Genomic DNA, 24,983 nt, shown 5'->3' with positions numbered 1-24,983 from the left:
TTATTGTTAAAGGTTGAGCCGATTATAAAAAAATACACCCATATGCGTAAAATCGTCTATTCCGGGTGGGTGCCTGATGAGTTGCCTCCGAATCCCTCGGCTAGCTCTGAGGGTGGGAGTGGAGGTTCATCGATGTAGGAGAGCAGGAAGTGGTCTCTTGGAGTATTCACGAAGGGGCTTCAAATGAAACTCGTCAAAAATTAATTAAGTCCTTATATTGTCTACATTCACACTTAATTTACAAGTTTTAGTTTAATTATAGTCAAAGGGTTGTTTATTGATACACAGAATTAATTATTATTTAGTTACACAAAGTCAAGTCAAGGTCCAAGTTCACAATTGTTCACAATTTATCAAAGTTCACATAATTCAAACAAAGCTGTCGCCGATATTATACAATAATTATTATTACAAAGCGCACGGAGCCGTCATGAAGAAGCTTTGGAAACCGATGGCCAATAAAATAAAAGTTCGAAAAAAAAATTCAGGGCCTCCGTTGAAAAACCGCTGTTCAAAACTAAAACTTTCGCGTCTCCAAATGATTAAGTACTGAAGAGGTATTTATTTTAAAAACGTTTCCCGCCCGTTTAGGTACCTATTTATAATTTTTCGAGTGAAATTTTTACAAGTCCCAGTTAGGTATTTAACCTCAGGGGGTGACTTTGGGGTAGTAGATCTACTACACACGGAGCCACTAGACTTGAAGATTGTGATTTATATGGAAAATTTTTGAAATCAAAGACAGAAAAAACACTTCCCGCGCGATCTATGACACATAAACAATAATATAAGACAACATGTTTGGCATAGATGTCACAGACATGGAACTAGTGTCACAAAATTACCGAGGTGTTTACACTGAGACGAAAATCTATGACATAGAAGGCTATCATAGATCGTTTGACTTATATGTGACAGTCTATGACATCGTATTTACACTCTGTGACACAGGACGCCAACATAAGAAACGGGTTTTTCGACATATATGTGACCGATCATCATGAGTGTATTTGAAGCATATTATAATTTATTCGGTGACAAAAAGATGGCAGCACTGCTTCCTATTATCTATCTATGGTTATGTTATGACGTTTCTTACAAGCAGTTTTGTTTACTCTGCAGTATTCATCATTTTACAGTTTGCGGACTAATAAGAAAAGATTACTTTTCAATGACATTTTTAAAAGCGCCGCTGGATTGGAAGAGTAGTTCAATGGTACATATTTGAGAACATTGAAATCAAACTCCAACATTTATTCAAATATTAGGCAGTGTGAAAGGCAATCTCTCAAATTACATTATTTACAATGGAGAAAATGATGTTAGTATCACCAAATTTAGAGGATAATATAAGTAAGTGACTCTATAGTTCTTAATTAATCACATTCCAGTTTTTCACGCACTGAAAATGAAATAATAAAATCAGACTACATACCGGTATTTTATGTTGAGACACGTGCGACAGAGCAGTAAACATAATTTTTCGATAGAAAAAAATATCATACGATACCTACTTGTAACAAATATTGGCAATTTTAGTACCTACTCCATATCGTTTTTGTGATCAAGGGTCTTTTGAGACGAAAAGCCAAACCAAAACCTAACAATCTACTGTAACCCAAAAATAAATAGGCTGTGTTAAGTTTTGGGTTGTTTTTCAGTAGGTTGTGTTAGGTTTTGGTTTGGTTTTTTGTCTCAAAACATCTTAACCAAAATTACAATATGGAGTACCTACAATAAAATTACCCAAATGTTATGGTAAAGATGCAGTACTTCATAATAATTGTTTTTATGGTTAAAACCTTTTGAGGCCAAAAACCAAACCAAAACATAACCTACTGTAATTCAAAAATAAGTAGATTGTGTTCTTAACATTTCATTTAAAAATACATAAAAAGCTATATTGTAAGTTGTATTATATTGACATTGAAAGTCATGTAAATTCAGTCAAAGCACACTTGAATGCATGGCGATCTGTCTTGGGTAACTAACTGCTCCTAAAACATTCTCAGTCATAAAAAAATCTGAGGCTCTACTCAGGGGTGGCCAACCTTATACCTACCGTGCACCAATTTTTTTCACACACAAGTTCAGATGCGCCATACAACTCAAGCACCTTTTCTACCTTCTTACGTTCACGGTTCGGGTTGTAAAATACGGATAGGGGTAGGATCTGCTTCGCTTAGGGGAGAAAAAGGAATAACTCAATCACGCAATTAAATTATTTAATTAATGCCAGTTCAAAAAACACGTTTATTGAAGCACCAATCTACAATAGTCAGAAATGATCTCTTGGAGGGTGATCGCTGTCGTGGACCCTGCTGATGGTGCTACAGCTGCCGGAGAGTCTCGTTTGGTGAAGATAACTCTAGACCTCAGTTGTTAGATGTGGTGAGAGAGAGAGAGAGAGAGAGAGAGAGAGAGCTCTGAGCGTGATGAAGCACTGAGAGCTTTTGAGCGTTTGGATGTCACTAGTTTTTCAATGTTTGGTGTTAAATTTGTTACTGAGAGCACCAGAGAATTCTTCAAATTTGAATCAGTTATTCGCGACCTTGTTTTGATTTTAATCAATATTTAATCGACTTGAACTGAGAGCACTCAGGTGTTGAAAATATGAAGATGGATTTAGTTATGGCGCCTACTTCAAAAGAATAAGTAGGCGCAATGATGCAATGCGCCACTTGTAATCATCCAATGCGCAACGGTTTGGTCACCATTGCTCTACATGGAACCGTAGGGTCCCGATATACCTAATTAAGACCGAGTGTGGTGCGTGGAGAATGTAGTTTGGTAGGGCCATTAACTTCAATGCCTACTACTAAGCCAACTAAAGCTTCTTGTGATCTTTTTCACAAAAAGGTATTATGCAGAACGTGACAACCCTGCTGTAATCTATTTCCAAAGAGGTACTCCAGAACTGCTTCCAAGAATAGCGGGACCGCCGGGAGAAGTGTGTGCAATCCCCATCTAGTCTGTGAATGGTTTATCGTCTTGCTGACTTCTCCTTCGAGGATATATTACCTAACCTTTTCACTCTGGCACTAGTCTGTATGCTTCATTGATATACTACTAGATGAGGAGTTCCCATACAAGTGTCATTTTAAAAATGTACCACAAAAGAAGATATTACAAATATCGTGTTATAATATTTCCTTGTAGGTACGAGGGTGGGTCAATAATTCCTTAGAAAAAAGCATTAAAACAGTTTTTATTTTTGTATTTTTTTTTATTTCTCAACATAATCTCCTTGGAGCTCAATACTCTTGGCTAGACGTTTCTCAATTTTTTTTAAACCGTCAGAAAAATAAGTTTTCGGAAGGTCCTCAAAATAAGCATTTGTCCGATCGATGACTTCTTCATTTGAAAAAAAACGTTGTCCACTTAGTGAGATACCCGGGGTTCCGCCGGCTAGCTCAGGTGTCCATCGAACCCCGGATTCACAAAAAAAAAAAAGATATAAACGGTTAGAGTGTAAATAAAACTCGGTCTTTCGTGTTCGTGACGTGGTCTTATACGAGGGTGGGTCAATAAGTCCTTAGAAAAGCCGACAGGTGGCGCGACTAGTACTGTAAGCGGTTTGTTTTCATGCAGCGGCACTACCGATTCAGTATGCTGCGAAGTTTCAATCAGATTGGTCGGGTTGTTGTGTGTTTCTCGTACATTTAAAAAAAAAATTTGCTTGTGGAAAATGGAAAAATGGAAAATGGAGAAAATTGAGTTTAGGGCTGTTATTAAACATTTTAATATAAAAGGGTTAACCTCAAAGGAAATAAAAAATGAGTTGGATTTAGTTCACGGCATATCTGCTCCTTCACTTGCAACTATTTATAACTGGTTAAATGAATTTAAACGTGGTCGTACATCAACAAAGGATGAACCACGCTCAGGACGTCCTGTAGAGGTGACTACACCAGAAATGATCAATTAAATCCACGATATGGTGTTAAGTGACCGAAGATTAAAGTTGAGTGAGATAATTGAGGTTACAGGGATCTCAAAAGGTAGCGTCATTTCTATTTTACATGACAAATTGGGCATGAAAAATATTTCTGCAAGATGGGTGCCGCGTTTGCTCACAGTCGACAATAAACGCAATAGGGTGGTGGCCTCTAAAGCCCTGTTGTCGCTCATGCAACGCAATCCGGATGAATTTTTTCGTCGCTTTGTGACTGTAGATGAAACATGGATACACCACTATACTCCCGAGACGAAAGAACAGTCAAAGCAGTGGATTGCGAAGGCAAACCATGTCCAAAGAAGGCGAAAACCGTAAAATCAGCTGGTAAGGTTATGGCTACTGTATTTTGGGATGCACGTGAAATTATTTTCGTTGACTATTTGGAAAAAGGAAAAAAAATAACAAGGGATTATTATGCATCTTTATTGGACCAGCTAAAAAACAAAATTGAAGAAAAACGGCCTCATTTAAACAGGAAAAAAATCCTCTTTCATCAGGACAATGCCCGTGTTCACACATGTTTACGATCAATGGCTAAAATTGAAGAATTGAAGTTCGAATTGGTCGACCACCCACCGTATTCGCCAGATTTAGCCCCCAGTGACTTTTTCCTTTTCCCAAACTTAAAAAATTGGCTAAGTGGGCAACGTTTTTTTTCAAATGAAGAAGTCCTCGATCGGACAAATGCTTATTTTGAGGACTTTCCGAAAACTTATTTTTCTGACGGTTTAAAAAATATTGAGAAACGTCTAACCAAGTGTATTGAGCTCCAAGGAGATTATGTTGAGAAATAAAAAAAAAATACAAAAATCAAAACTGTTTTAATGCTTTTTTCTAAGGAATTATTGACCCACCCTCGTATTTTCTTATGATTTTTAGTTTCACAAATTTATATCTGGGTTTTTACGATTATAGTCGCAGGTCCTATCCTATCGGAAAAGGGACGCTTATTTCTTTTTTCTTTCTTTTTAAATTCCTCGTACCTACGCCGTCCAGCAAAAAGGACTCTCGTGATTGGCCAAATCTGATCGCATGATCTTTGATTCGGCGAATCACGAGCCTGACCCTGGCGCCGGCGCGCGAGGATTTCACGCACAATGCGCGGCAAAATTTATTATATTTGAATACTTATATTTAGTCTTAAAATTATCTCTTTCATCCATCATCATTTTTACTTTTTAAATTAAATTAAATTTATCTTAATTACACCTCCGCCCAATATGCGATTTTCACACACCGGACGAAGGCCTTTACCTATGAATAAAAAATACTTACGTGGTTGAGCAAGGAATCAGATTAGATGTTTTATGAAGCCGTTTCTAGAGGTCAGGGTTACGTTTCGACTTATAGCTACTAAATGATTATTTTACACCGGGAGAAGCCCGCCTGTAACAGGGGTGTATCATTAGCCATTTTTTTAAGTTTGGGAAAAGGAAAAAGTCACTGGGGGCTAAATCTGGCGAATACGGTGGGTGGTCGACCAATTCGAACTTCAATTCTTCAATTTTAGCCATTGATCGTAAACATGTGTGAACACGGGCATTGTCCTGATGAAAGAGGATTTTTTTCCTGTTTAAATGAGGCCGTTTTTCTTCAATTTTGTTTTTTAGCTGGTCCAATAAAGATGCATAATAATCCCCTGTTATTGTTTTTCCTTTTTCCAAATAGTCAACGAAAATAATTCCACGTGCATCCCAAAATACAGTAGCCATAACCTTACCAGCTGATTTTACGGTTTTCGCCTTCTTTGGACATGGTTCGCCATTCGCAATCCACTGCTTTGACTGTTCTTTCGTCTCGGGAGTATAGTGGTGTATCCATGTTTCATCTACAGTCACAAAGCGACGAAAAAATTCATCCGGATTGCGTTGCATGAGCGACAACAGGGCTTTAGAGGCCACCACCCTATTGCGTTTATTGTCGACTGTGAGCAAACGCGGCACCCATCTTGCAGAAATTTTTTTCATGCCCAATTTGTCATGTAAAATAGAAATGACGCTACCTTTTGAGATCCCTGTAACCTCAATTATCTCACTCAACTTTAATCTTCGGTCACTTAACACCATATCATGGATTTTATTGATCATTTCTGGTGTAGTCACCTCTACAGGACGTCCTGAGCGTGGTTCATCCTTTGTTGATGTACGACCACGTTTAAATTCATTTAACCAGTTATAAATAGTTGCATGTGAAGGAGCAGATATGCCGTGAACTAAATCCAACTCATTTTTTATTTCCTTTGCTGTTAACCCTTTTATATTAAAATGTTTAATAACAGCTCTAAACTCAATTTTCTCCATTTTTGTAAACAAGCAAATTTTTTTTTTAAATGTACGAGAAACACACAACAACCCGACCAATCTGATTGAAACTTCGCAGCATACTGAATCGGTAGTGCCGCTGCATGAAAACAAACCGCTTACAGTACTAGTCGCGCCACCTGTCGGCTTTTCTAAGGACTTATTGACCCACCCTCGTATAATGCGTTAAGACCGTTAACATGGATTCCCGAATTTCACCCGTATTGCCCTGGCTGTAAAACTAAATTTGCGTTCTTGGAATAGTGACCCTAAGGGTTCTGCAACCCAAAGCTTGCAAGCTACCAAAAATTCATGTCTGAGCGGACAGAGCAAGTCGTCATGCGCTGACTATTAGTTAGAGTAAGATGCAAGCTAGATCGGGCTTACTCATAATTATTGCCAGGTCGTTTTCGAGACAAATATTAAGTGAGCTTATATCGAGTTAAGTCCGCTGATATTAAAACAGTAAATTTTAACACTGGCCGAGTCGCTGAAAATCGGGCGTCATTTTAAGAAGCATATGATTCATCCAGTAGTATATCAATAATATGCTTGAAATTTCGTTTGGTTCGGCAACAAATTATTTCGCCTGACAAAATTGTTTTTGTTACTTATTATTTTGGTACAAGTCGGTTATGAGGAATACAGCGGCAAACACATTTTGAAAATAGCCGATATACTGGATTATTTGTTAGGTTAACCCAGGGATCGGCAAACTTTTGGACCAAAGGAGACAAATATGAGTGGCACAACGGTTAAAGAAAATTTCGAGAGCCATACGTATATTTTTACAAATATGATTTATTTAAATGAATTAATTACATTTTATAATTGTTTATTTATTAAGCGAAGATTTCCCGAATAAAACTAACGTAAATATAAAATGTTTTTATTGTTGAAATTATAAATATAATTTTTACAGAATATGAATTACATACAATTTTCACGCATTCCTTAAAACTAACGTGAACAATGACCTTCCTTACATTTCTTTGGAGAGTTTCTGTATGCTTGGTATGTAACTTGTAGTTTTTAATTTCAGGCGCGACTCCAAATTCTCATCGGTTTTTTGGCTTCTCTAAATGCTATTTATATTGTTCATGTTTGAAAATGATTGTTCACATACCTATTATGTAGACTCGAATATGAGTTAGGAAAGCTATTCCATGTATTAAAAATCGTATTATCTTCCTTATGTCGATCTTTTAGAGCGCTCCACTTGTGTTGTGAAATTAAATTGCACTTTTTTCTCTCCAAATCCTCAATTTTGGTGGCAAGACCTACAAATTTGGAGCTCCATAACTCTTTGCTTGTTAAATCCACCAATAAAATTGTATTTCAAAAGTGCTCGTGTCAATATCAAATGGAGAAAAATTTAATTTGTCGAATTTTACAACAACAACAATCATACCTTTTTGCATCAACCATCACGGAGGAAAAATTAGTCTCGCGATAATGTCATTATAAATAATATAATAAGTGTACAAATCAATGATAAAAAATAAAAATTGGGAATTTGGAAAAGAGCCGCATGTGGCTCGCAACCCGCGGTTTGCCAACCACTGGGTTAACCTAACCAAACTTAACCTAACCTTACCTAAACTAACCCAAACTAACAAATAATCAAGTATATAGGGTATTTTCAAAATGTGTTTGCCGCTGTATTCCACATAACCATTATTTTTTTGTATTCTTACCCTATTTGTTACTATCTAAAAATTTATGTGTTTTATAAATAATATTAATATCATCAACTTCAAATACATTGCTCTTTTATGCTACGCACCCCGCTCATATTTCTATGAGTCTGCCTGATAATGATTCCGGCCTCTTTAGGGTTCCATGGAATTTGATCCGGGATGATAACTTTTGGCGGTGTTATGTGTGGCATGGTGTCAGAGCAGCCACCACTTCTACTAAACACTTCACAGTGGTTAATTTATATTGATTAAACTATGTACATTTATCTAATTTCTAGATTGTCACAATAATATTTCCGGAATATCTTGCATGGCTTGTGAAACAATACAGCCGAGCATTGCGTCCATATCTGACAACAATGTACACTTGAAGGATAAACTGACTTACCTTGCAAAAATTAAGGTACATCACACAATGTTTCTTAACAGCACATAGGTAGACAGGAAGCCTATATATTGTATGTCCAAAAAGAACATTTTTGGGAAATTTCTATACATAAGATTTAGCCGCTTAATGTTTATGGACTTTTTTGGTTTTAGGAATTCTTACAGGTTTCATAAATAGACTCAAAAAGGAGAATTGATTCTGACGCACCTCTAGTGAAATACTGTAGTATTGTCGATTGCTTAAAATAATTTAATATATTGTACACACACTGCCATCTCTTGATGCCTTGTCTTAATGATATACTCTTAATATATTTCCAAAAAAGATATGTTATAAGGTTTTATTTTTTCATAGAAATTTAATTAGCAGCCCAACGGGTACCGCCACGCTAATACCTCCTAGTATTTAATGGATTAATTATTTTTTATTCAATACTGAATATAGACAAGAATGTAGTATTCTTTGTACTGAACATACATAATTTGTAAGTGTAAGTAATCGCTAAATTACAAATATATGGTAGCCATATTTTCCAAATTTGAAATCTCCTCAGTTACTTAATATTTATTAATAAAAATGATAGTCGGCTCAGTTGCTTAATGGATAATGCACTCACCCAGCAAATGAACTGAAATGTATTCGGATTCCACGTAGGATCATTTCTAAAATTTTTCCAATAAGGTATATTTATGGTGCAGTTTCAAATCATGAGTTGTCCTGAAAATCAAAACTTCCAATGTAATATATTTATTGAGATTGACTGTAATTTTACATTAATTTTATAATATTATATTTCAGGTCTCAAATGCAGATGTTCTGTGCAAAGATTGTGCAAATACTTTAATAATTTCTTATCACTTCAAAAAACGCTTAATATCCAATTACAGTAAACTCAAACAAAGCAATGCAAATGGGGATGAAGATGCTGCGATGCCATTCGAAAATGTTGCCAAGCACAAGAAAAAGAAAAAGGTGAATAATGCCGACACATCTGTCAAAGAAATATTGATGGATCCACTAGCAGCCACAGCAAAATTTAACCGAATATTCGTTTGTCAAAAATGTCATATATCTCTTATTGGACAAAAGAAACGTATGTCTATAACGAAAGTCTGCATTTGTAATAAAAGAAGAGTTGAGAAAATTAAGGTGTATGATTGTGTAAATGCCTTGTTTAAATGTAGATATTGCTCGAAGGTGTACAAGGAGTATTCAGTATTAATTGCACATGAAAAGAAACACTTCATCGTTAAATTAACCCCATTATGTGCTCACTCCGGGAATGTTCCTAATGGCAACCAATCAAATATAGCAAACTGCTCTGATGACTGTAAGACATCTTTGAGACGTCACACGTCTAAATCAAAAGATAAGCTTTGCAACGAGTGTGGAAAAATTCTCAAGTCACTGCATAAACACAAATGTGCTGTCAAAAAGAAGGCTTCAGCAAAAGTTTTCACTTGTGAAGTCTGCGAAAAAACGTAAGCATTCTCAGTTGCTTTATTTATTACAAGATCTCATTTACAGAATTACAGTTACAGTTATATAGAATTTACAATCACATATTTAACCCTGTAAGTAGTTGATTTACTCAACTCCGTTGTTTATGCACTTTTTTATCTTCTATCTATACTCTATAGCGGTCGATGGAAATTTTCAGCCAGTCTACAAGTAGTTGTCTCGGTTGTCCTTCATTGTAAAATGCATATTATGCTAATAATCCTCTTTCGAAAAAAGTAATCCATTAATGGAAGGTGTCAATCCATGCACAATTAATGCTCGACACATAAAATACTGACATTAATTATTAATTATCATCCATACTTTCGACTACCTATTCACATGATAATACGTTTTTGACCATGTCAGTAATGAAAACGAAATAGAGAATCCGAATGTATGTGTATGCAGTACTTCATCTCCAAAACAGCACTGTAGCCATGGTAGTCATTGGTTATCAACTATTCTAGCAAATATGCAGCAGCAGATCGGTTTCTGATTATTTGAATTAAGTACCTAACAATATTAATTCCATGATATAATTTTTGTATTCGCAATGAAACTGTTATAATTATATCTATCTGTTATTATATAAGATTTAAAAACTAATAAACACAATACTATATAAATAATAGTTTTTTGGCGTTAGCGGTCCCTGAAATATTTCTCCGATTTTTACCGGTCCGCAGGTGTAAAACGGTTGGGAGGATCTAAATAAATTCATATTCATTTTTATGCTTTCAGTTTCTTGAGATATGGAACATATTGGAGTCATAAAAAATACAGTCACAGTGTGGAAAAAAGCATGTTGGATTGTCCATTTTGTGACCGGGTGTAAGTATCCAAAGTTAACCAAAGATTATTATTACTATTTGTATATGTCATACTGGCATGATTATTATCAAATACGTGCCTAGATTTATAAACGATAAGTAATATGGCCAACACTTTGCAGATAGAGCATAGTATTACGAGACGCAAATGATGCTCATGTTACATTAGTGGAAACCCCTCTCCTCATAATCACTTAAAATCCAAAGATTGCTAATTGTGATAAATATATCACATTTATCACTTTATGTATTCAGGCGGTTAATTATGTTAATAAGTTAATCGTCTGAACTGTCAAAAAGTGCTATCTTTTGCTAAAACAGCTTTTCTCTTGGCTGTGTTAACTTGTAGAACGTGACAGAATATGTCAATTTTACATATTAAGAATTGAGATCCAAGATCCGACTGTTTTGAAATATGATTATGACATTTTTTGTTATTTTAATAATATTATCCATTGTGATTTTCAGTTTCAACAATTCTAACACACTTAGGGAGCACACCATCAGGCATCACAACAATGGAGTGATGCCATTTGTTTGCAAGATTTGCAGCAAAGGATTCCCAACATCCAGCAAGATCAAGAGGCATATGACAATTCATTCGTGTAAGTCAAAAATCCTCCGACTAATTAATAATAACTTGTTCTATGGTTGTGGAAGCCATTTGTTTTCTCTTCATCAAGTATGTATACACTATGAATTGGAAATATGTGAGTGTCAGTCTCTAAAGTCGTGGTGTAAATTTGATCTTTTATTATTTTCAGGGTTGAAGCAATACCGGTGTACGAAGTGCCAGACCAGCTTCTCCCAAAGTGCCAAACTGAAAATTCATATGAAAGAACTTCACAAGATGCCAAAGTCTCTAACTGAAGAAATTGACAAAAATCTGAGTATCATCAATAACTCATTAGAAGCTATATCTATAGTTGAAAACGGTAAAATTAAGAAAGAACCGCCAACGGCACCAACTGAAAAGAGTCAATGGTAATTTAATTCTATGTCATATTAAAAAAGGGAAAAAATATAAAAAGAAATAATATTTACCTTTCTCGAAATGTTGAATCATGTATATTGAAAACAGTTTTCAGTATTTTTGAGCCCCCCTTTTCCCACCCCATCTTCACACTTCATCAAAACAAATTTGTAGAAAATGGTCGATATCAGTTGTATATCGTCGGTCCCTATTAAAAAAGTCATTTTCGGATTATTACGTAAAAGTTATTTAAACATATACCACAATCACAGTTTTTTTTTTTTTGTTTGAAAAATTTCGAGATACTCAAGTTAAAAATGACGGATCTACCGAGAGTGTCCGAATAACAATGTCGGTTCTTACCAACCGACATTGTTGGCTGGGCGTGGGTGAGCAAGATGCGTCGGATCTGACAGTTGCTGCTATGTTCACCGGACAGACGGATGTTTTTATAAATGCTTAGAAAAGTTTCTATAACCCGTATTTTTATTCATTATGGCAAGCAATAGCTCACTAAGGATATTTGATGAAACATCTTTGATTGCTCGTACTGAAAAATAGCATTTTGCAGATCCGACTTTTTTAATAGGGACCGACAATATTATTCTCACAAAATATTTTATTCAAAACATTAGTATATTTGGTTATTTTTGTGATTGTCACATTTTCTACAACCAACCCCTCCCCCCACCCCCATTCGTCGCAAATCATCACATTATATTTGACCCCCTCCCCTATTAGGATATGACATATTTCTCCACAGGACTTCATAGTGTTAATTTTATTTATTACATAACTACCCATAAATTTGGGAGTACTGGTACAATTCTATAAATACATGTTTAATTTCTTTTTAAATATTATAGTAGCATTTTTAATCCATTATTTAAGGGCGGACGTGCTCAGCGTGGGTCAAAATGGAGCTTTTATTCTATTTTCAAAGCATGATCCTGGACATTCCTTAAACGTTGTAGATAATCTATTTATATAATTTTGAAGCCTTTTAATCCTGTATATTTATTTTAAACATTTGATGACTGCAGTGAAAGTATACATACTATTTATAAACTAAGTTTATTAATTAAATATTAAACAGTAAATCACTTGACGCAACCAGTTGTTCAGTGAGGCAGATGTTCTTAATTGGCTTAGGATTCCTGGCTTTCCCTATGACCAAAAACTTCATGTTGTGTGTCCCGCTTGCATTGGAGCATGGCATAATTGTGAGCGGTCCTTGGGCACTTTCCTCCCTGGCACATTACTTTCCTCGCGATGAACGTACATTTTACGAAGGAGTAGTTTCCAAAATAAACCCGTCTCATCTGCGTTGTATACTTGTACGCGGCAGACTACTTAATTTGACAATCGAATACCGGCGAATTATAGAGCTTGATTTTGTGCTTTCAACTAGTAAAAATAACGGCGGATTATAGTAGTTGTCGGATTATCGAGTGGCGGATTACTGAGAGTGTACTGTACTATCATTTTTTGACAAAATAAATATTCATTTAGCTACATAATAATTTATTTTTATACAGAGCTAAATATTAACATGTTTATTTTATCTATTTTACAATCAATTAAACTACATAATTTATTATTCCATTGTTCAATGAAACAAAATATAATTAATTTTTTTTTATCCTCAACATTCGAATATCTTTTATTTTTGCAAAACGTTTGGTTGAGATCTATCTAATAAATTCTTGTCTTCTTTCACAGAACCCCATTGTCAACGAGCTCCTGTACCAAGTCAGCCATCTTCCTGCGGCATAGCTCGTTGGATGTCCAGACCGGAGCATTCTCTACCGCTTCACATGACGTATCAGTATCCTAAAAGTTTACCATTTAATAGTTTTTTAATATATATTATATTGTACGCATATAATATAATATATAGAAATCCTAACTGTTAATAACTCAATGGTGAAAATGTTATTTTGAGAGAGATAAATATTTTGACTTAAAAAGACAATGTTGGAATTAACTATTAGGATAAATTAAGTTACTTATAAAATTATAAAAATATTAATATGATTGTGACCTTGTCTTGATATAAGTCAGGAGCTTGGTCACTGTCGCAAGTTGATATTGGAATCATATCGAGCGCTAGTCCTAAGCCAAATTTGCCACATCTGTGGAATTCTTCGTTTATCCTGAAAACAAATACATTACACTTATATTAATTTCTACAATTTTAGTTATACGTTTTCTTTATTTGATTTTGTTTGTTTGCAATTAAAGCACGCTTCTGTCTGAAGTCCTTATTATATTTAGGCGCAAAGCCCACAGGAATCAGATCAATTTTTCGAACGAAGCGACAGCTCAACCAAAAATTATCCGTGTACAGCGCAGTGATGCCAACCGTACTATAATTATAGTACAATACTATAATTTTAATTCCGCAAAAAATGGAAAATACTATAACTTTACGGCAAATATACCAAAATACAATACAATACTATAATTTTAAAGGATTCTAGACGAAAAATATTCCTGTACTATATATTTTTCAGAAATACTATAATTTTTTTGCCATTGTACTATAATCAGCATAGAAAAAGATGGCAACACTGGTACAGCGTGAATATGCTGATAAGTCTAAAAGCAAAATTTAGCTTGTTGAGAATTTACACACATTCTACTAAAATTTAAAAACATCCAAAAACATATAATCTGATTTTCCACAGAAAGCCAAACGTACAAATAGCTGCACTGAGAATTGATGTTTTTAGATTTAAACATATTCACCCCATACATGGTTGTAATGTGATCTAATACTGCACAGCCTACTAAGTGTGATGGGGCGGTAAGGGCGCGCAGGGGTAACTCATTTTACACTACTGCTCCTATCGATTTGAATTTTCTCAATTGATTCTCCGTGATTGATATTTGGTAATATATCAATCACGGAGAATCAATTGAGAAAATTATATATATATATAATATAATAAAAGTTAAACATTTCACTACTTCGTTAGATACTAACATGAGCGGTACGGGAACTTTCGCTTTTTCTGTGTTGAACAATGTCTCATAAACTCCTCCCAAATTCCCCACCTCCCTACACCATCTTCTGTCTCTCTGCCTTATATTTTCACTTTTGACAATTTCTTTTATTTAGTTATATAGGTCAAATGCAAAGACGACTGAATCATTTCGCCTTATTATTAGTTATTAACCATGTTTGATAAATACTGATAAATCAGTAATCACTTTTCTACCGAGACATAAAATATTTTGTTGAGGTAAAACCTTCAGTAGATAATCACTATTATTTGTTATGTTAATTCAATAAATTCATTCTATTCTGGTCTAATTTCTGTGTCAAAATTAATATACAGTTGTACAGATTGAATAAAGTTTAGTTATAAATATTCACATATTATTTAGTGTTATAAAAAGCATTTATATATTTTGTTAATTATAAATATAAAGGAAACTTAATGATCTTTATTTTATTATTAAAATACTTATCTTGAATGCACCTAATGTCATGGTATGTAACAATTTCCTATTATTTTAATTGGTGCTACAAATATTTCTAGCAAAGATATTGAAAAGAATCTTTTTCTATAGAAATGCAGCTCAAGTGTATGAAAGTAATGGGAAAAAAGCTAATTTTCATACAAATCCTGATAAAATAAGCCGTTTTGCATACAAAATCGGCACTGAAATATCTTCAGTATGATTTTGGTTGATATTGATGCTACCATTAATCTTCTGATATACAGAGCTTGAATCCATTAGAATTAATCTTCTGGTTGTAGAGGAATACTTATAATAAGTAAATAATTGTAAAACTTGTATTACATACAATATAACAAAAATATATATTTATATGTAAAGATGAATAAAATTTCTATTACCTAATAAAATGATTAATACCGATGGGCGCTGGGAACAATTACATAAGTCAATATTGTATCTTTTTCAGGACGCGGTCTGGTGACATATTTTCAAACAAATATTTCCCTAATTTTTAAAAACTCATTTCAATGTAGGTTATTGATTTATGCAATATTATTTTTTTTAGAAAAATATAAAATCATATACAATAAGAAAAAATCTTCAAATTCGACTAATGTGATTGTCCCCCTCAGCAATCGTGTTAACAGTGACGAAGACTTCATACTTAAAACCTACCTTAAAAAAAAAATGATTGCCTAAATACATAATATTTAAATAATAAGTTCATTATTTTATATTCTACAAAAAAAATATAATTTGCCAACTGTCTGTGTATTATAAATTGACAATATTGTAATACGTAACAAACTATAAACACAAAAACAATCTAACAAAGGCTTCAATTAATTTGGTATATTTCACACAGCGGATACAAACGATTCCACACATATTATAAAAAATACACGCACACAATGTCAAAACCTGAGGTAATAGGTATAAAGCTTAACATGTTTACAGTGATGTATTTTTGTATATACATAATATAGTCATTAATCTTTATCACACTGGATTTGATGCAAAACGGTCCCTTTCGACAAAACGCTGAACTACCGAAACAGAAGAATTTTCTAGTCTCAGTTCGATTCGCGGTTGGGCATTACTTTTTATATTTATTTTTATGCCTGTTGTTTTTTTTTTCATGAAATATCTACTATAAAAAAGTAAAATATAATTTTTTTTGTTGAATGAACACAGTTCAAATTAAAGTCCCATGAATATGGCTGTCATAGGATTTCAACAGGCACCCTTCGCCACTGATACATAATTTATAATATGCATGTATCATTACTTAGTTATTATTCATTTTTTGTTGTGAATTTTATGATGAATGCTTCTGTGCAGTCAGGTCATAATACATAATTAATTAATTATTATGAACAAAATATTTAACATGTGTAATTTGGTTATTACTTTTACCAAATTTTGTCCATGAATAATCTATGACTACATATAACATAAATAAATTGGTTTGTTATTGCGATCAACTGATCAAAGGCAATTGAACACAATTATTATATGTCATAGGTGCCATGCACAGTTTATAAATATATGTAATGTTTGAATAAAATTTTCTATCGTAATATTGATAACTTACATCTCCCATAATTTGTCTTTGTCCATGACGCTTGTGATCTGTTGGTCTTCTGGGGTCAGCTCCAAGAGGGTGAAATGAAGAGTCTCATGATAAACGCTTAGCAGATTACACAGCTGTTCCGTCCTTTGGTCTCGAGATGTGCAACAGTAAATCAAATTCGCTAAATCCAGGGCCGGAGATCCGTAACGTACCAGTTGAAAATCCACGAGACAAACCTATTGAAGTGTCCATTCCAAAATAATATCTATTACATTTAGGTTTATTAATACCGAATTAAAATAGTTATTTATATTTACTTAAAGACAGTATTGTTTGATATAAATTAATATCTAGTACTGAAACATAGACTGGGTTCTTCAGTCGAGACAATGAACGAAATTCTGTTACTGTTTTTTTATCATGGATAGTTGTTATGTATTCATAATATATGTAATCTGTTATGGTATAACATAGTATGCGAAAAAATCCTGTATTCTTCTAGGGTCCCGAATATTTGGGTACTTGGTTTTATGCAACAATTAAGTTTTAAAAATTATATCCCATTCCAATGATTAATGAATGACATTTTGTTGAGATTTTTTTCAGTTATTCCGATAGGTTTTTGAATTTTGTCATTTATATTTTTTGTTAATTTTTTGTCCAATAAAGTTTTTTTGTCATTCATTGTGTTTTTTTATTGTATTTAAGAAAATCTAATTTGGTAAAATAGTTCATTTGGAAACATTTAAGTAATTCTGTTGCATTTGAAATGTAATCTTATACTCGTAGAGTTTGTGAAAAATAATAGCTTTCACCGAAGATTCGTGGAGCTTTTATAATCATATTATGGAAGTAAAGCTGATGTATTAACTCATTTAGTGCTAACACCGCGACTGGCGCGTATGGAGCAGTTGGCCATTAGTTATAATTAACGTGTTATTTAAATGTGATAATTAAAAGGTCAGCAGGCAGTGCTTGTGTTAATTAGCTGCAAGCCATTTAAAAAAATTGATTAGATTTATTTGTCAAGGCTGCAAAGACAAAAAACTTTGCATTAGTGTTAAAAAAATATATACAGTGAACCAACATTATTTCGATAAAATGTCATAAAATCCCAAATTAAAATACATCACTAAGCAACTGAAACTAGACGTGAACTACAGGCCACCATTATTATTATTAAACATTGCTGCTGATACAGATAGTATTAACTTTTCCGTATGTAGTTCAATTCAACTGTACTAAAAACATTGTGAAATCGCTATTTAGAGCAGTTATAAGCGGCCGATTCATGTATCCAGTGGTGCACAATCTATTTAAGGGCCATTTTATCCATTTTCTAATTATTCACGGGCTACAGTGGGAAGAAGTGTTATACTACTACTTCACCAAGTTCGATCCTATGAGGATCATCACATGGGCCTCCACAGAGACTTTGTTGTACTTTTTGTTTTACCAAATTTTTGTTTTCACGAGAAATGGATGATAGCCACTTGCTCAACCTAATAGGTCCATACTCTGTCTTCGAACACAAATTGAAAAACAAGTGTGTATTTGCCAGACCCGGGATTCGAACCTGGGACCCACAACATTACAAGCCGCTCGCTACGTCATGTCAGATACTCAACTCACTCTCCGCTCTGTATTATATATATATATATTATATTTACACGATGAAACATAGTATCAACCCTAATGAGATTTCTGACAGTGCATGCGTTTTGATGTTGGGTTCGATGTTTGTGGTTGCTATCTTTACTACAGCACTTCGGTTATCATTCTGAGTTGAGACTTGTTTTGTTTTAAAAAAGAAATGTTCTCAAATGTAGGTGCTTCGGAAGAAAGTTGCACAAATCGCATCCTTCTTATGTAGGTTTTTTCATTGCTTGCCATTTTGGGTGGGGGAGTTGTGCATCGCTGACATATCCGATAAAGATATCACTAATACTGAGTGTACCAAGATGTCTTCACACGGGGATACACATGTTTGACCTTTTGTCCCGCAATTTTTGCAAAGTCGACGACCGAGGACACAATATATTAATGTGTTTTTCTCAAAGCCTGGGTGTTTGTGATTGTTCAAAATTACTGACAACCACCTTGTACGAAAAAGCAAAGACATAGTTTTTAATAGTATTTCAAAAAAAAAAAAAGCGACATGCCTCTCGCACAGTATCTCTCATGTGAAAAGCGCTATTGCTTGCTGTGTTTACTAGATACCAGATACTTCCAGATGATTCAGGTTCAGAGGCGACTCAAATTCTGTCAAACGATACTGTATTGCAGGAGTATCTGCATGTAAAAGACTCCATTTGTTCATATTTAGTTTTCACCTAATAATTATATATATTTTCGTTCGAAATACTTAATTAGATTAAAATGTAGTTGAGTAGTGTGGAAGTGAAATAAATACCTCTTCAATTTCTCCCTCATCAGAGTACCGAAACAAGATATTGTTAGTCCAGCAATCCCCGTGACAGAAAACTGCCAACGGCTCCTGTGGCGATACCAACGAGACCATCTTTGTGAAGAATGTTCCATCACCAATGAATTCGCTGAACTTCTTCAAGTACCTGCTACTGTCCTCATCTGATGGCAGGGCCTCTTTGACCATAGCAAGTGCATTTCTCGCCGCTACCCTATAGTAACCTCTGTACCATTCTTCGTGCTCCGTGTCAAATAATCCTGGAATTTTACATTAGACAAATATTTAGTCCTTGCTAGAGTTTTATTAGGGTAGTATTATAGAGTAATGCAGTCATTGACGCTGGGAGAACTGCAAGTACGTGTGTTTATAAATTTATAAGGTTAAGTGTCACTCTGTCTCACATCTCCGGTTAAAAATTGTATTGTGCTAGTGGCAACCAGCTGGTTATTTTTAATGTCTCAAAGTGATTCCAAGTTGAATATTCTGGCCCGGAAAAGCTGATAATAAAAAAAAAATTGAGTGATTCTAAGTGAGAAATTTTTAATTAACTGCTCAAAATATATAAAAACATTTTTAGGGCGCCATTGAAGAATATAAATATACCCTATTAATGCCATGAAATGAATAAGTTTGAAAATCATTGGAGTAAATGATGATTATTTTGATGTGAAATTAACCAGAGAATTTTAAAGAATTCAGATAATAATTGATAGTACCAACCTTCAGATATACCGTCTTGAAGATTTAGGAGCTCATGAAACTCTTCAGGGTGTTGTTGCTTCATTGCCAGCGACAAAGCGTGAAGTCTGGCCAATTCTTTCAAGACGGCCGCACACTGCTCCGTTGTCAATCCTAATTTCCTATCCGCCATACTGAACCCTCTACAATGTAAGTCCTCCAGAATTAAGACATCATTTCTTGCCAAATAACAGTGCGGTATTGCATTAAAAGGATGCGTGACATTCTCCCCGTGTAGTTTTTGGAAATCAAATAGCGCCGGGACAATCTTTGTGTAAAACGCTACCTCATTACAGAATAGAGCGTCACTTTTATATGCCTCTCTTCGAGCTATACTATCAGGGAGGCATTTGTATATGATAGATCTCCGCCATGGTTCTTTGATTGTCCGTGATTGAGTGTCGCTTAAGTTGTCAGTATTGAGTGATGTGTGTAAGTGTTTTGTCCGTGTCCCCTCTACATAAACCCGGTACAGCATTGCCGTGTAATTGTCTCCTCTTCCTGACCCTGGTGCCAACTGCAATTGAAAAATAAAAACATGAATTTTTATTGTGTTTTCATTTTGATTAACTCATTTAGTGCTGACAACACGACTGACGCGTTTACATTACCTGTCCATTAGATATAATTAACATGACACAATCAATAATCATTCATGTTCATTTTGTATACATTTTTAGGCAATTATAACACGATTTTGTTGTGAGATAAAAGTGTTTTAATTAAATTATATCTCGTCTCTCACGAAGATGTTACCAAACCAATTTTTTGATTAGAAGTAGGTGTTAACCACTTGCTCAACCTATTGAGGCTTTGCTCTGGATCCAAACATAATTCGAAAAAAATCAAATGGATTTACCAGACCAGCGCATCTATTCTTTACACACAAGACTGCAATAGGCAGCTATTGATGGTAGTTTTTCAAATTTTTATCAAAGTATTAGCACTTATTGTAACAATTACAATGTTAGTTGTAATTGTTACAATAAGTGCTATATTTTAACAGTACCTCTCTTGGCTGTGCTGAATTTTAAACAGTCAAAACTGTCTATCTCACAGACAGTTTTGACTGTTTAGACGGTGTAACAATTATAATACTTCGATACAAACATATGAAAAACTACCCTCGATAGCTGCTGATAGCAGTCTTGTGTATAGAATAGATGCGCTGGAATTCTAACCTGAGACCATGACCCCCACATCCTAAAGCAGGCCCCCGGCCAGGATCTTTAACAGGCCCTCCTATCTATCGCTAAGTTTAATGGCATGTGTGAGCGACAACAGAAGCGTTTTCAAAATTAGGTAGAGGTAAAAGTAAGGGCCTTCAGCTTATTTTTAGTGATTTTTTTGTAGTTTTAATACATCTACTTGAATTATGGAGCTGTCGAGTATCAACACAAAACAATCAAAAATTACATCTTACAACCTCATTTTTAAAATGTGAATCCCTTGTGAAATAGCGGCGCGATTTTTTTATACTATTGGAGCAAATTTGTGATGTGTGTTTATCTCACATATCTGATCGACCCGCCACACCATGCCTGAGACCTATGACTTCATAAGCGCTAACGCAGCCATCTTTTCCCACGCAGATAATTGACCGAATATTATATACAGTAGACTCCCGATTATCCGGGCTAATTGTCGGGAGAGGCGGCACAGATAAACGACAAACACGGATGATCAAAATATGTTTAATTAACTACTCATTATTTATTAAGAAAATCTGTGATTTTGGTTTGTTTGCAGGAATCTTTCTAATATCAGTTCCAATTTTCCGTTCATGTTTATGAAAGCGAGCGATTTAAAAAAAAATTATATTCATGCACAGATAATCGGGGGTTTCCTGTATATTAATTTCAGTAGTATTCAAGAATTGATCAAAAGAAAAGCCACTAGTGTATCTTGTATAATTGATTGTTATCTCGATTTATTCAAAAATATAGAAGAGACCCTCCAACCATTTTATTAAATGTTATTTATGGTAAAAACATTGATTTTATGATTACAATATGTATATATGAGTACAATAAGTATTGTTTGGTGTGCTTCTATGGGCTACTAAAGTAAATTTAATCAAAAGAATAATTGTCCAGGAAAACAAAAATTCGGCTATCAAAAACTCTCGTGAGTCTAATGCTGTCATATAGAGCAAGACACATGGACCGTGTGCTTCACCGATTGTTAGCAACTATTGGTGTTTGAGTCCAGGGCGGGGTTATTCAGAAGGATCTTTGAACCAACTGAATGTTAATCACAAACTATGGTGTTCACGATGATGGTGGAGAGAAATGTTGGAGGCGGCCAGCATCCACATCAAGTTATAACGCCGTTAATAATAATGTTGTAATATTTATTAATTATCCGAGCGGCTTAATGTCGTGGGACCCAGGTTCGAATCCCGGGTCTGGCAAATACACATATTGTTTTCAATTTGTCTTTGGAGCTTCAACCTAATAGGTTGAGCAAGTGGCTAACATCCATTTCTCGTAAAAACAAAAATCCTTTTATACAAACCTCCACCCTGTATAGGCCCATATGATCTTATGAGATCAGACATAGTCAAAGGAAATATTTATTTTATTCAATGTCACAGTGATAAGGTAATAGTTTTTTGTAAACCCTCACGTACAATCGTCTGCGCACTCGATTATACGGGTATGAAAAAAGAAGACTATCTTTTATTGAATTTTAATTGCGGATTACTACTCAATTTTTGCTAGTGCGCTCATGATGACCAAGCGGTACCTAACGCACTGGTTCATAAAGTCATGGGTCTCGTGTTCAAATCCCGGGTCTAACAAAATCACATGTATGTTTAGACCCAGAGCTTGGTTTTATTAGGTTGACCAAGTGGGTAACATCCATTTCTCGTACAACAAAAATCTGTTATGAAACCTCTTCGTGAGGCAGCCATAATCCACACAGGATTGTAGAGCCAATTAAAAAAAGAATATGATTACGTTTCTTATTGAATTTTACAGCTTTCAGGTAGTCGACTGGTGCTGCTATCTACTGCTGTCGATAATGAGTAACCACTTCTTTTATTCAACGAATAATTCACAAGATTTGAGAAGTTCTATATTATATTGAACATACATAATTTGAAAACATCTCATGCATATACCGACTGGAAAAAACTCCATGTACAAAAACTGATAGCCAACATTATTAATGCAATTTGATAAGAATTTCTTGTAAGAACTACTAGTTAAAATCGTTGTAATTAAGTAGAATGTCTGTAGCTTAATTGGAAAAGCATACTTGCGCAATTCCAGCAATTACATGTTCATGTCCCGTCGGGTGTCATATTTTTTCTAGTGGGTATATGCATGAGATGTTTTCAAATTATGTATGTTCATATGTATATGAAATAAACAATGATTACCTCAAAAGATTCCAAAGTAACATCTCGATCTTCCTCATTCATCAGCTCTTGCAAGAACTCTAAAGTCACTTTAGAATTCATTTTGGGCACTGCACAATCTTTGCTATTCTACGTTACACAAATGGAATTGAAGGTTGAGTCTAGTTGCATGCTTACACAATGCGGGTGTAGAAAGAGTTAACGATCGGTGTGCACTAAACGAATGGACATCGCAGGCATGAGTAGAGGTGGGCCCGCATTTCATATGAGACAATTTATCCTGTGGGGATCTCTAAGTGACTAATTTAAACTGTAATAGCCGTGTGTTGTTGATAAGCTCGCTTGGAAATGTACCGTAATGAGAGCCCTCCCTCATAAATAATTTTAGATGCAATAAGACAGGGTGTTCAAAGCATTCTTTTCGGTTATCAAATTTGAAGAATATCAATTATTTGAAAAATGCAAAAAATTCCTAGGAAGCTTATTGGATAATCACTTGTTGATACTTTCATTCATAAAGCATTGTCTTCAGAAATACAATAATTGAATGCTGTATTTTAGAAATGTTACATGTCACATTTTAAAAAAGAGTGACATAAGTTGCAAAAATCTTATTACCTAAATACACGTAAGGTAATTTTTTCTGTAGTTTTTTGAAGACAATAGTTAACACTTACTATAAAATAATATAGTTTACATAAAAACTTCACTATTTATTTGTATATAGGATTATTTTCACTATATTCTGACTAAAACAAAATAGTGACTTGTAACGTTTTCGAAATACAGCATTCAATAATTGAGGTTGATTGATAGAATGTATACAAGTGGCATATGGGGTGTCAGTTCACTTAAAGTAGGTAATTTGGTTGAAATGAGGCTTAGACATAGAAGGAAGAAATATCAATTAATTATGTTCTTCTAAATTTTTCATAATATGTTAAAGAAATCGCCACTTATTATTATTGCCCCCTATGTCGTAATATTACCAATTCATAAATTTCGAAAACTGAACTTGGTTCATTTTAGAATTGAACACCCCATATAATTAAAAAAAATAATTAGGGTTAGTTTTCACATTATTATTCCACCCACAATGTCCAAGTGGTTACGCATCAGGCTTATAATGTCGTGGTCGAATCCCAGGTCTGTCGACAAAAAAATCACATATTGTTCTTCAATGTGTGTTTAGACCCAAAGTATGTACCTACCTAATAGGTTGAGCAAGTCGCGAATGCAAAACTACATGGTTCTAAGTGTTCTAAGCTCTAAGTAACAATGAGGTAGCTTAGAATACTACTCATATTGTTAAGTTAGTTTGCTTTATCAAAAATAAACACTTAGAACCTTGTAGTATTAGGCTCGCGAAGTGGTTAACAACCATCTTCTTAGGATCAAACATGGTAAAAAGAAAAAACTATTTTATGCATGAAACAGGATTCAAACAGTACTTACTTTCTGTGAAATATGTTATTTCTAATATTGGAATAAGGCCCATGGAGATGGTATAATAATTATACAATACTGTTATTATTTTCATAGCAACATATACTTACCTACACGGCCTGAACAAAAACGAACCATAAGTGCGAGTGAGTAAGCATCCAGTACACTTATATCTCCGCACTATGCGTTAGAGTAAAATAGAATTTCTACGGCTGAAATAAATATTTTTTGTAAACGTCACCGGTAAACATGGATTTGACGGATTACATTAATTTAAAAACTGCGAGCATGTGTTGCTGAAATCTATT

The 24,983-nt window shown here is 34.4% G+C and overlaps 2 protein-coding genes across 2 annotated transcripts; one reads left to right on the top strand and one right to left on the bottom strand.

The window, feature by feature from the left end:
- Positions 1-1,074: 1,074 nt before the first annotated feature.
- LOC147065365 (uncharacterized) lies at positions 1,075-13,513 on the top strand. The gene is made up of 7 exons (XM_085957321.1): positions 1,075-1,353; positions 8,237-8,361; positions 9,145-9,827; positions 10,591-10,680; positions 11,148-11,284; positions 11,444-11,663; positions 13,375-13,513. Coding segments are annotated over exons 1-7 (1,302 nt in total). The 5' UTR covers positions 1,075-1,307; the 3' UTR covers positions 13,376-13,513.
- Positions 13,163-23,466, bottom strand: LOC147065364 (uncharacterized). Its single transcript, XM_085957320.1, has 6 exons — positions 23,251-23,466; positions 19,845-20,379; positions 19,110-19,381; positions 16,718-16,932; positions 13,697-13,808; positions 13,163-13,485 (listed from the first exon to the last, which is right to left on the bottom strand). Exons 1-6 carry the CDS (start codon positions 23,329-23,331, stop codon positions 13,369-13,371), a joined length of 1,332 nt encoding a protein of 443 aa, XP_085813446.1. The 5' UTR covers positions 23,332-23,466; the 3' UTR covers positions 13,163-13,368.
- Positions 23,467-24,983: the final 1,517 nt, after the last annotated feature.

The sequence above is a fragment of the Rhyacophila brunnea genome, unplaced genomic scaffold (genome assembly GCF_057557595.1).
Source record: "Rhyacophila brunnea isolate RB1 unplaced genomic scaffold, BYU_Rbru_1.0 scaffold_6, whole genome shotgun sequence".
In the NCBI taxonomy this organism is placed as follows: Eukaryota; Metazoa; Arthropoda; class Insecta; order Trichoptera; family Rhyacophilidae; genus Rhyacophila; species Rhyacophila brunnea.
The sequence above is the reverse complement of the archived record's forward strand: the minus strand, read 5'-3'. Positions and strand labels throughout refer to the sequence as shown.

Excerpts from the sequence above, each read along its gene's own strand:
- LOC147065365 (XM_085957321.1), top strand. The coding sequence starts at position 1,308 with ATGGAGAAAATGATGTTAGTATCACCAAATTTAGAGGATAATATAA. Across the intron at positions 9,828-10,590 it reads TGTGAAGTCTGCGAAAAAAC|TTTCTTGAGATATGGAACAT; the intron begins GTAAGCATTCTC and ends TTATGCTTTCAG. Across the intron at positions 10,681-11,147 it reads TGTCCATTTTGTGACCGGGT|TTTCAACAATTCTAACACAC; the intron begins GTAAGTATCCAA and ends TGTGATTTTCAG.
- LOC147065364 (XM_085957320.1), bottom strand. The coding sequence starts at position 23,331 with ATGAATTCTAAAGTGACTTTAGAGTTCTTGCAAGAGCTGATGAATGAG. Across the intron at positions 19,382-19,844 it reads TCAAGACGGTATATCTGAAG|GATTATTTGACACGGAGCAC; the intron begins GTTGGTACTATC and ends GTAAAATTCCAG. Across the intron at positions 16,933-19,109 it reads ATGAGGGAGAAATTGAAGAG|GTTTGTCTCGTGGATTTTCA; the intron begins GTATTTATTTCA and ends ACACTTCAATAG.